A 13,426-nucleotide genomic window follows, 5' to 3' on the forward strand; every position below is an offset into this window, starting at 1 on the left:
TTTTTGTTTCTTTTTTTTTTTAATTATTATTTCCTTGAAGAACTGAATTACAGCAGACATCTAATTTTACCTTTTTTTCGCTCTAAAACATAGAGAAAAGTTTGGAGTTGACATTATTTCTATATTATTCTGTTCTTATTTGACTGGTTGGGCCCACTGCAGATCAGATTTGGCTGAATGTGGAACTGAACTAAAATGGGTTTGACAGCCCGGTGGTAGAAAAACCTGCTAAACAAGTTCAGACACTTTGACAATGTTGACCAGTGGAATAAACCTCACTCTGGAAAAAATGAAAGTCTAAGCTTTATTTTATTGTATTGTTTTTATTTGTTTTGCTATAAACACTTCCCAAGATTCATGAGGATTTAATTACAGAAATGGAACATATTATTCATAATTATGTTTTCATTACGTCACAGGTGTCAAACATGCGTCCCGGAGCCAGGAGTACCTGATTCCGGTACGTGAAACTTTTGTGATGTGATGGGAGGGTTGCAGCTAATGTCCAGAAGTTTGCTCCGGTAAAGGTGCACTTTCCTGGGACACAGCCCCATCCGGCTCAGCAGCATCAGGACGTCCTGGTGGAAGGCCTTTGTCAGAATAGCATAAAAAAATGGGTGTGCACAAGAGTTCAGAGGATAGAAAAGAACCAGCAGCACCTGCGAAGATACAACACAAATAAGCCTGGAATTTGAGAAGAAAAAGTGGCAAAAATTACATATCACAGGTAAAATTACATCAATATTTTCATTTACAGACTAACCTCTTACAAAAAAATGTGAACAACCTGAAATGTCTTCAGAGAAATATGTGAAATTTTACCAATATTCTGCCTTTTACTAAATGTTTTGTGTATTTGTAGATCCACTGTGATCTGTAAGCTGTGATGCACATGTGTAAATGATAAACTACAGCGTGATATTGTTAAAATTGCACTTATTTTTCTACAGAATTTTCAGGTTGTTCATATTTGTTTGTGTTGTGTTCTAGTACACTTTGTAATGTAAACATTTTCATTACGGAATTTGACTTTTTTCACTCAAAAATGTAAGAAAAAACTTTGGAGTTGATATTCTTTCTAAGTTCTTATCCTATTTATATTATTTTACAGGTCCGGCCCACTTTAGATCATATTAGTCTGTATGTGGAACTGAACTGAAATGAGTTTGACAGCCCTGATATAGATGTTCATAAAAGCTCAGACTAAAGTTGAGGATTATTATATCAAAAACAGAGAAAACTGAAGAAAAGTGACTTTTTCAGTCAAATCTAGGTCTACAGGATGTGACAACCCATACAGACCCAGTGCTACTGTTGTGACAGTTCCCAAATGAATTTTTCTCTCAACTAAGCGTTTCCTGTGTGATTTAACACCATTTATTTTAATATTATTCTTTGTATTTTGCATTTTTTTCAGTGAAAATCTGATATTTTTCTATTTTTAATTCACTGATCATGTAGATGTTCCTAAAAGCTCAGATTAAAGTTCGATTTGACGATTTCCCTTTTCTAAAAATCGTCCTGAATTGTTGTTGTTAAAATATCACATTTCAACCATGTACTGTATATGGCTTTGACATTTTTCCTGCATGAAAAGTGGCGATAGAACTTCAGGATTTGAGTCTGAAGATGATGTGGAACCTTGGAGTGGGTGACGGTGATGAGTGGCCGGTGCAGAGCTGCAGACAGGCCGTAGAAACAAATGGGCGCCAGACACAGGAAGTTGGTAAAAACCAGAACGGCCATGCGTTTGGCCATGGCGGTGTCGTATCTGCTGGACTGGTGCTGGGGGTTGTGCACCATGCAGTAGATGTGGATGTAACACAAACACACCACCGTGAAGGCCACCACGTTCACCATGAGCAGGGACACCACGTAGGCCTGGGCCGCAGCCGTGTCCGTGTCCATGGGTAAGCAGACGCTGACCTTCTGGTAACTGCTCACACCCACCACCGGCATCAGAGCCAGGACCGCACACAGGAACCAGCCCACCAGCATCAGCAGCACCGCATGGCGGACGCGCATTCTACTGTCCAGTCTGATGGCGTAGAAGATGGCGTGCCATCTGTGAACGCTGATTAAAGTGAGAGTGTAGACAGACAGTTCACAGGCAAACACTGATAACGTCCCCGCTAGACTGCAGCCAGGTCCTGTCTGCCAAGCGATAGCGTAGTGATAGTAGCGAGAGTGAGTGTAGACGTCGACGGAGGCGATAATCAGCAGGTACGTTCCCATACAGAAGTCTGCGAAGGCCAGGTGACCGAGGAGGAAACGGGTGACGGACGGCTTCTGTCGACTGGTCAGAAGGATGAAGATCACCAGTGTGTTGGCCGTGATGGCGAACAGACCGACGGCCCACACCAGCACCCTGAGGAACCCCTGACTCATCACATCCTCACAGGGGTTAAAGGGGTCAGGCAGGGGGGTGCACCGGAGTCCAGGACTGTCTGAGTTCAGTTCAGTACACAGCACAGAGTCCAAGGCTTCAGCAGGACCTTCTGTGGGAAAGGCCACGTACAACTCCTGCTCACACTCTGCATGTGGACACAGGGGGGTGTGGTCAGAGGAGTGACCGCTGGGTGAGGACGGGTCCACGCTGTCTGTAGAGTCCTGCAGGGTTTGATTTCCAGCAGCGGCAGAGGAGCCTGGGTTCTTCCACCTGCTTCTGGTCAGGTTACAGATGACTGCCTCAGAGTGTCTGGAAGACAGAAGAGAGGGAATTATTTTATCAGCAGGAGTTAAAACGTCACTAAAAAACAAAACATGTGAACCCTTAGGGCTGTGCATCAGCAAGAAACTGGTGATACGATACAAATCACAAAACTAGGATCACGATGCGATATATCATGATATACCATGATTCTGTTAAAAAGACAATTTTTTTTTTTTAAATGATTATTTCCTGGAAGAATTGAATTCCAGCAGAAATCTGCACAAATCCTAAACACATTTGTATTTGATCCCAACAGGATCTAATGTTCTATCACAAAATGTTCACACTGTGTTCAAACTGAAATTGTGTTTTACAGACATTCCAGTTTCAGATCCTGTTCAAATGTTCAGATTCTATTAGTTCACAACTAACATCAGAACAGGATTTGAGTTCAATCCCAACAAAGGAACGAACATTATTGAATAAAACAGTGTTAAATAAGAATAAGATATAAACAAAGAAAAATAAAAAAACCTAAAATGAACCTCCACAATATCTGCATTTGAATAAATACCTAAAAATATTGATACAGTACTTTTTAATATCGATACAGTATTGTGAAATAAAATATCGTGATTTATTGCAGAACCGATATTTTCTTACAGCCCTGTTAACCCTATAACGCCAAACGTATCATATTTGATCCATGAGTTTTGAAGCCCTTTCCATGATCATTGTGATATTTTTTTCCTTGAAAAACCTGATGTATACAATTAGGTACATGCAATACACAGATAATCCACCAGGGGGAGGAGTTCATTCACCAGAGCAAGGCAAGTTTATTTATATAGCACATTTCAGCAACAAGGCAATTCAAGGTGCTTCACACAGGACACTGAAATGCAACGACAGGGAAAAAGAAACACATTTAAAACGTTATAAAAGGAACAGAAACACATTTAAAACATTATAAAAGACAAAGAAACACATTTAAAACATTATAAAAGGCAAAGAAACACATTTAAAACATTATAAAAGAAACAGAAACACATTTAAAACATTATAAAAGAAACACATTTAAAACATTATAAAAGACAAAGAAACACATTTAAAACATTATAAAAGGCAAAGAAACACATTTAAAACATTATAAAAGAAACAGAAACACATTTAAAACATTATAAAAGAAACACATTTAAAACATTATAAAAGAAACAGAAACACATTTAAAACATTATAAAAGAAACAGAAACACATTTAAAACATTATAAAAGAAACAGAAACACATTTAAAACATTATAAAAGAAACAAACACATTTAAAACATTATAAAAGAAACATGTAAAAGGGGATTAAAAACAGCAGGTCAGAGGTCAGAGGCCTTTCCAGTGACACTAGAAGACTGTCATTAATGAAGGAGGAAGAACTGGGACCATTTAGAAAAGGAATTAACAATTTGTTAGACATGCTTGTGTTATTATGTTTTTGTTTGTTCAAAAATAATAATATTTGAGCACTGAGACCAGATGTATCAAATATGATACAAAATGGAAACTCATACATGGAAATTGATATTTGAAAAAAAAGTTTTGTTTGTTCAGAAGGACCAATAAAGGCTCCAGTTTCAAAGAACTGGAATTTTCTATCAGTGATGAAATGGTTCAGGCTGTACAGGGTTAATCTGTGTATCATTCATTCTTTTCATGTTAAACTGAGAATCCACAATCGGAAAATGAAAAAATGAGTCGTCATCAGTTACTCATTTCATTATTCATGGAGAAATCAATAATCAAAAATGAGTTGTTTTTCATTCTTTTGATTTTATGCACAAATTAAAAGTTTGGAAATAAGTAAATGGACCAAATGTGGGCTTTCATGTTGACATTTTTGGTATCAGATTTGGTTTGACCTGGAAGTTCCTGACTTCTTCGTGTGTTACTGAAGTGTCTTCTCCTCAGATGGTCTACCATGGACACACTGTATTAGACACAACAACACCTGGAAGATCCTGCTGGTTTTTTCAGTTGTCATGTTGTCCTCCTTCAGAGTAATGCGTTTTCTGCCTCTGAATAACATGAAATTTGCCATTATCGCAGAATGCATTAGACAGAATACTCGCCAACCCATGACAGTCCAGCTTAATACATGAAGAAGTCAGTAACTTCCAGGTCATTTTCAGGTTGTTCACACCTTTTTTTGTTTGGATAGTTTGTAAATGTAAATACTTTCATCATTTAATGTTATTTTGCATTAAAACAAAGAGTAAACATTTGGAATTGTCATTATTTATAGGCTGTTATGTTATTATTTTACTGGTCCGACCTTCTGGAGATCAAACTGGGCTGAAAGCGACCCCTGACAGAAAAGTCGTTTGCCATCCCTGACGTAGGCGTTCATATGTTGTGTCATTTGAACACTGTAAATCTAAAGACGAGGCCTACACAGCGGACCCAGGAAACAGCAGAGTTCAGAAGCGAAAAGACCAGACAGGCAGTGGAGGAACAGATTTGCCAACATTCCTCTGAATTCTCGAACTTACCCTCTCCATCTTCTGAGCATTTGGAGTCCACAACAATGGCTGGAGTAGGTCAATTCAGCGCTTTGTAAATGGAAAAAGGCTCTTAACGGAGGCAGCGCTTTGAGAGTCCAAGTGTTTTTAGCTCGAAGATTTTCAATGGTCTCCAAACCCACTGAAGGTAAAGAGAGAATGTGGGTTTCTGAAAGGTCTCTGGAAAACAAACGCACTGGGAGTCAGTCATGTACACACAGCCCAAGCTATGTTTTCCCCAGCTTTACTATGAGCTAATGTGACCAAAGGTACGACTGTTATAGAACTGCATCGATCAAACTGTGTAGAGGATTATGGGAAAATGTGGAAATGTGTAGGTGCTCTTATAAGGGACACTGTCTTGAATTTATAAGTAAGTACGTAACTACATTTTATTTATAGTGCACTTTTCACAGACAGAGTCACAAAGTGCTTTATCAAATCAAATTTACAGAAACCCAGCAGGATCCTCCAGGAGCAAACACCAGTGATTAGTGACAGTTATGGAGTGAAAGTCAGAATAAACAGAATAAAACTCAGACTGTGTAGAATAAAACCTGAATACATGGAATAAAAGTCCCATTATACATGAGCAGGTTTGACCAGTTCCTAAATCCAACGTTAACTTATATTTTCACCACTTTGAACATTTAACCCGTACAGACCCAGTGCTACTTTTGTGTCAGTTCCTAAATGATTTTTTTCTCTGTTTTTAAACTTTCTTAAATGAGTTATCATCATTTATTCTAATACTATCCTCTGAATTTTACTTTTTTTTGAGTGGAAATCAGGTATTTTCCACTATTTAATGTAGATGTTTATAAAAGCTCAGATTAAAGTTGAAGGTTATTATATCAGTAATAGAGAAAACTGAAGAAAAGTGACATTTTCAGTCAAATATATCATTAACTGAACATAAAAACAAACATCTACAACCTTATTTTATTCATGGCTCATTATTTTGTTAATTTTTTATTCATTTTGTTCATTTGTATTAATTTTACTTGTTATATAATTAGTTTTTGTTCATTTTGTTACTTATTTTGATCATTTTTCTACATTTTGTTGCCTATTGTATTATGTTTTCTTCAATTTTGTTCAGTTTGTGGCTTATTTTCTTCATGATACTTATTATTTGTGTGTTTATTCATTTTGTTGCTTGGTTTTTTTTCTACTTCCTTTCAGTCAGTTTCTTGCTTTTTACCTCCGCCAAGGAGGTTCTGTTTTTGTCAGCGTTGGTTTGTCTGTGTGTCTGTCCATGTGCAAGATAACTCAGACAGTTATGGATGGATTTGGATGAAAGTTTCAGGAAATGTTGATACTGGCACAAGGAACAAATAATTAAATTTTGGTGGTGATCAGTGTGTGTGTGTGTGTGTGTGGGGGGGGTGACTGATCTGCCTTGGCGGAGGTCTGCGCTGTCTGAGTGCTTTTCTAGTTTTTCTCATGTTATTTATTGTTTAAGAATTTTTTTATTCACTTTTGTTCATTTATATATATATATATATATATATATATATATATATATACATATATATATATATATATATATATATATATATATATACACACATATACAGGGTGGGGAAGCAAAATTTACAATATTTTGAGGCAGGGATTGAAAGACAGTGTATGACCAATTAGTTTATTGAAAGTCATGAGAATTTATTTGCCACAAGAAAATGTACATAATAGAAAATGTTTTTATTCTATGTGTCCTCCTTCTTTCTCAATAACTGCCTTCACACGCTTCCTAAAACTTGTGCAAGTGTTCCTCAAATATTGGGGTGACAACTTCTCCCATTCTTCTTTAATAGTATCTTCCAGACTTTCTGGAAATAGTTTTGCTCATAGTCATTCTCTTCTTTCCATTATAAACAGTCTTTATGGACACTCCAACTATTTTTGAAATCTCCTTTGGTGTGACGAGTGCATTCAGCAAATCACACACTCTTTGACGTTTGCTTTCCTGATTACTCATATGGGCAAAAGTTTGTGAAAAGGTATGAATAATAGTGTTAGGTATGATTATGACATCAGTATATGTTTGGGTTCAAAACAACTGACGTAGTGTCTGCTGAGAAAAAACAATTAAATGTTCAGTGTACATTTTGCTTCCCCACCCTGTACATATATATATAAACCCATTGTGTCCATCCACTGTCATTGATCAAACTCCACTGGTTTTACTGGTGAATCAATGTTGTAGAAGATGACAGTGTTTCCATGGTAACTAGGGAGCCTCTGAAGGTCCTAATGGGTCACATCTCTGTATTGATAGGATTCGTGGATCAGCAGGTATTAAACAGTTTGGGTCAGTAGATGGTTTGTGTCACCGGTGGATGTTTGGCTCTTTATGGGTGAATAACTGTGTTCACTAATCGACTGCATGTTTTTAGCTAAAGCGTGCTGTTTTTACATCACAGATTATTTTCAGTTAGTGCAGAAAACACAAGGATTCACACTTTTTCTTGTCACTATATTTATCTTTTTGTAAATAAGTACATTTCAATCACTCACATGTGAGTCGGGCCATAAATGCCTCCATAAAAAGCTAATTCTTCTATTTGGTCCAAATCCACATTCCTGTGAAGATAGCTGCAAAAGAAAGAATAGATAAAGGCTGAAGTACTGTTTAAAATGAATGCTTAACCAAATAAAAACCAGACTGTGCTGAAGATACGTGTGTTAGCTAATTTGCAATAGTAACTGAAAATGTCGTACACTTCCTCTAGTCTGCTCCCATTGAAGGCAAAGTTCTGGATCGCTTTAAGGCCGTTACTGTTCAACATGCTGGAAAATGGACAAGAAATATGGAAATGAATCAATTATATGCTTCTTCATGAAATTCAGTGAGACATTTTATTCATGTTATTCATATTCTTCTTCTTATTATTATTATTAGAATTGGATTTTTCGTATGTTAAGTTTTTCATAAATATTTATATAGACAGTTTGGAATTTTTGCTTCATTTTTACTGTAATTGAAGAGGATAAGCAACTGTACATATATAGATATAGAGACATATACTAACACTGTCAGAGTGTTGTCAGTTATTCCCCTGAAAGCATTTGCAGGTATGACTTCTATGAAGACATTCTCTACAATCTCCCTGTTAAAAGAGTATAAATATTTTAGAACAGGAAGAAAAAAACCCACAAAGCCAGTAAATTATTGCATTTAATGAAAAGTTGTACATACAAAACAAAATCCTCTTGAGTGGCCTGGATGTACTGTAGGACAGGAAAGGTGCTGAGACCTGTGTTGATGATCCCACTGGAGGAAAACAAAAAAAGAGTCAGAAACCAGGTTTATGTTTGACTAGGAGCATTGGAACATGTCAGTAATTTCAGAATCAAACTGTGGCGGTCTCAAATGACCAGCCGTCAAAGTGAGATCATACAGAACATTGAACATCTGCATTGGTAGTATTTTCTACTGCTGTTTGGAGTCCCTCAAGTGTCCACCTTTGGACCAGTCTGTTTTACATACATTTTTTCCCTCCTCTGATCTTGTCTGCTAATCCACTTGGTTACATCTTTATGTAGAAGTTTGTTTTATTTTGGTAATAAGTATGCAGAGGTTGAATAGTAGAGGCCCAAGAACAGAGCCTTGGGGAATGCCACATCATTTTTACCAGACATTTAGTTTTGTAGTTACCATTAAAGCTGCAAGAGCAGAAATTAAAACATGGAATATGAATATAGATGCTGTGGACCAGAGAAAAAAAGACACTTCTCCAAGCCATTGAAGCTTTGAGAAGTTTTTCTTTAACTGAAAACAGACTTTTGTTAGGCTTCATTTTCAGTTTGGGCTTCAGTAATAAATATGGCACACACACTACCTATCAAAAGTCTGGACTCACTTTCTCATTTACAGGACATTAGATGGACCACAGATGGACAACCAGTGCTCAGCATCACTGGGAACTCCTTCCAGACTGTTGGAGAACATGTCAGGTGACTACCTCATGAAGCTCATCCAGAGAATGACAAGAATGTGCAAAGCAGCAATAAAAGCAAAGTGTGTCTGTTTGGAAGAATCTAAAATATAAAACATGCTTTGAGTTATGTCACAGTTTTTTAACTCCATAATTCCATCTGTGTTCATTCATAGTTTTGATGCCTTCAGTGAGAATCTACAGTGGAAATAATCATGAAAAGAAAAACAAACCAGGTGAGTCCAAACTTTGGACTGGTAGTGTACACTGTAAAAATAAATAAATAAAAAAACAGTATTATTCCTGCAAAATGGGTGCCAAAAAAATACTGTTAAATAATGGAAAATAACCATCTCATAAAAATATGGTAATTTTCCATAATTAAAATACTTTTTTTTTGCCCTAACTTTACATGAGATTTTGCTTTTTTTTTTTTTTTTTTGACTTTTTAATGTTTAATAAAGAATATTTACATGTATTAAAACAATCCAATTCCCTATAAATATATATATAAATAATTTTCAATGAGACTCAGTTGTCCAATCCACTGATAAAAACTGTATTTGGACAGTTTATCAGTGCTTATACATGTTACACATTCACAAAAATACATTTATTCAACATGTTTGTTGTGAATATATATATATATATTACTGTATAAAATTTTCAATGAGACTCAGTTGTCCAATCCACTGATAAAAACTGTATTTGGACAGTTTATCAGTGCTTATACATGTTATACATTCACAAAAATACATTTATTCAACAGTTTTGTTGTGAAACCTCCTGTAATTACACAAGATATTTGTCAATTAACAAACAAGTCTGGTTCAACTGACAGAACAAATACTTCTGTTACCGTTAACTGTCAGTAATTTTATATCATTTTATGTATTTATTTATTTATTTTTACAGTATTAAACTTTAAATTAACAGTTTAATCTCATAAATAGAAAATAACTATTTGTGAAACTACGATACATTTGCAAATGTATTTTAACTGCATTTTTCTGTGAAAAAAAAAGTCTTTTAAAAAATTTAAATTTTCTGGTTATTCACAGGTACAGTTTTTTCATGTTATTTTCCATTTAACATGTAAAATCACAGTCTGTTTTTGTCATTTCATTGATATTTTCCTGTATCTTAAAAATACAGGAAAAATCTGTCAAATAAACAGTGAAAATTCTGTTAAATTACAGATTTTTTTTTTTTACAGTGTATGAATAATGGATAACTTTTGTAATTACTGATCTGTAATTGACCTCATTTACCAGAAAAACGGCTAAGTTTGACTCACAGGTACTTTAAATGTGGCAGGTCCTTGAATGCCTCTGGGTGAATGGAGGACAGGGTTTTTAAACCATTCAGTTGTCTGGAAGCACAAACAAACTAAAGTTACACTTCTATAAGAGCATCACACTCTGCAAACGACACTGCTCTACAGTTTCTGAGTAAATATCTGCTGCAGACATTAAATGTGCTAAACTTTACATACTTTAATAAGATGAATTAGAGAGAAAAAAAAAAAATCAAAAGTGCTGGTTTAGCTCATGTTTTCAATATATATGATGGTGTGTTGTACCACATATACAGGGCTGTCAAACTCCTTATAATTCAGGGGCCACATTCAGCTAAATTTGATCTGAAGTGGGCCGGATCAGTGAAATAATACAACATTTATAACAATATAACATAATAATATATAAATAATGTCGACTCCAAACTTTTCTCTATGTTTTAGAGCGAAAAAAGTAAATTTACATTATGAAAGTGTTTATATCCACAAACTATCCTTTAAAACAATGTGAATAACATGAACAAACTGAAAAAATCAGTGTAATTTTAACACTATTCTGCCTCAGTTTATCATTTCCACATGTTCATTAGAACTGACAGATCACAGTGGATCTACAAACACACAAAACATTTAATAACAGACAGAATATTGTTAAAATTGTACTTACAGTACTTCTCTTAAGACATTTCAGGTTATTCATATTTGTTCAGGTTATTCACATTTTTTATGAAATTATACTTTGTTTTAGTGTAAATACATGAAAATATTTACTTTTACAAAGAGAAAAATTTGGAGTTGTCATTATTCATATGTTGTTATGATCGTATTTTACTGGTCCTACCCATCTGAGATTGAATTAGTCGGAATGTGGAACCTGAACTAAAAGGATTGTTAATATCTTCATTGTAATTTTTGCATTTCACAAACTCATCCAAGGGCCGGACTGGACCCTTTGGCGGGTCGCATTTGGCCCCCGGGCCGCACGTTTGACACCTGTGCACATATATGTTGGTTTATGTGCATTTATACAATGGATTTGTAAATGTTCCACAGATGGAACCTGAAAAGTGAATGTGTTGTCATGTGCAGACACTGTTTTAAGGTGGATCTGTAGTTCTGAGACAAATATTCCTTTTGAATAAAACACATTCACTCATTAAATCTCAGAATTTCACATTTTGGCTTAACACTGTATCTGAGAAACTTAAACCAACCAGCACTTTTGACTTCATTTTTCTTCATTAGTGACTCAGATTTGGTAAAGTTGAACTACTGGTACACTAGAAGCCTTTTCCTTGTAGATCAGTGTTATGAAGTGAATTCCATCGTAGGCTGCAGATAAAAGCAGACTGCGAACACAGCTGTGGTTACATACATGTGGGTGATCCAGGACAGGTTGTGGAACGAATGCCTTTCAAGGTGTTTTATATTCACATCATCAAATATGGATCTGAAGAGAAAACAAAAGGCAAAGAAAAGGACGATTCACTGACTCAAAGGTTCATCCATGTTCCAGGGACATGACTGGAGTAAAGGTGGACCAACGTCTAGTCCCAGAGGGGGTGGAGCTAAGATCCAGAATGCATGAATGGCAGGGTTTTTTTGTTTTGTTTTGTTTTTTTGCATTTCTGTTTGTTGCTATAGAAATAAACTTCACCTTCTTATATATTTCCATTATATATTTGCAATACAGTTTTATTTATTATGTAGCAGTATATATATGTATTTGTACATGTATATGTAAGTGTATGTGCATGGGCATGTATATGTGTGTAAATGCATATATGTGTATGTATGTATATGTAAGTGTATGTATATATGTATATGATGGAATGTGTGTGTGTGTGTGTGTGTGTGTAGATAGATGTGTATGTATGTGTGTACATATTGTTGGTTTAGACACAGGGGTCAGAGCTAATATCAGCTCTGCTTCTTCTCACTCCTTTTCGAATATGACTTTTTTTTCTTTTGTGTGTGTATGATTATTTTTTGCTTCCATGAATTTTCATTTCTATATTATGTTTTACAAAGAAGTCAATTAGTAGCAATCAGGAAGCTTGTATCATTTCCATATTCAAAATAAATCAACTTAAAAATAAAAATTAGGGCGCTCAGATGTGCCAGTTGTTTTGGAGAAAAACCAGATCTTCTTACATGTGAGAAACGTTGACCAAGTTGCTAAAGGCATCTTCAGGAACAGAAGAAAACCTGGATCCCACCAGCCACCTGAAAGATGAAGGAAGCCCAGTGGGATCTGTCTGCCTTTAAACCAGGAATATTCACAGGATCTGAACAAATGTCAAAGGTTTTCTTTACTTACACTTCCCGTATGCCGACGTGAAAAAGTGGCATGACCTCAGCTCCAAAACATGTCACACTGTGGACGTCCTGGTCACATCGACAAGAAGATGGACAGAGTTTCAAAGGAAGAGTGGTCCCAACAGTGATGAGAAGGAGAAACAGAAGACTGCATGTGTGAGTCATGTTGGTTCCACTGTGGAAACTGCGGCAGAGCTCAGATCCAGGTTTGAGCTGCTTGGGTTCACATCAGTGGACGAACAGGACAGTGAAGACTTCTGCTGCAAACCTTCAAAATAAAATCCTCACTGATGAACAAAAAAAAGGTAAATATGCAGACGTGGGGTGTGTGTTTGTGAGGAAAATATGTTTCCTTCACACACACAAGAAAAAAAAAGTCCAGGCGGATCATTTTAGGCTTCGGGTTTAAAGGGTTAAAGTACTTTATAAATAAGTTGAGTTTCTGTCAACAGCCACTAGAGGGCGCCACCACACCAGCAGCCTCAGATCTAGACAGGGCCTGTCCATGACGCTGCGTTAACTGTACATCCACCTAAAACCACATATAAAAGGATATAAACTAATATAAATTATCAATATACATTCAGCCTATTTATAGATCAACAGCGTATGTTTACAGGTCAGTGCAGGCCTTCTGTCAGTGGGAAGTGACTGAACAGGAATATAAAG

General features: G+C 36.0%; 1 protein-coding gene across 1 annotated transcript; it reads right to left on the reverse strand.

Moving 5' to 3' along the window:
- Positions 1-422: 422 nt before the first annotated feature.
- Positions 423-12,922, reverse strand: LOC115430186 (thyrotropin receptor-like). Its single transcript, XM_030150095.1, has 11 exons — positions 12,759-12,922; positions 12,593-12,664; positions 11,814-11,888; positions 10,439-10,513; positions 8,403-8,477; positions 8,236-8,313; positions 7,925-7,993; positions 7,721-7,798; positions 5,192-5,380; positions 1,642-2,698; positions 423-659 (listed from the first exon to the last, which is right to left on the reverse strand). Exons 1-11 carry the CDS (start codon positions 12,920-12,922, stop codon positions 423-425), a joined length of 2,169 nt encoding a protein of 722 aa, XP_030005955.1.
- Between the last annotated feature and the right edge of the window lie 504 nt (positions 12,923-13,426).

The sequence above is a fragment of the Sphaeramia orbicularis genome, chromosome 12 (assembly GCF_902148855.1).
Source record: "Sphaeramia orbicularis chromosome 12, fSphaOr1.1, whole genome shotgun sequence".
In the NCBI taxonomy this organism is placed as follows: Eukaryota; Metazoa; Chordata; class Actinopteri; order Kurtiformes; family Apogonidae; genus Sphaeramia; species Sphaeramia orbicularis.

Bases quoted from the DNA above. Each gene is read 5' to 3' on its own strand.
- LOC115430186 (XM_030150095.1), bottom strand. From the start codon at position 12,922: ATGACTCACACATGCAGTCTTCTGTTTCTCCTTCTCATCACTGTTGGG. The intron at 8,478-10,438 runs GTGAGTCAAACT...GTTTTCCTCCAG, and splicing joins CTGCCACATTTAAAGTACCT to TGGGATCATCAACACAGGTC. The intron at 7,994-8,235 runs GTTAGTATATGT...TCCATTTTCCAG, and splicing joins ACTGACAACACTCTGACAGT to CATGTTGAACAGTAACGGCC.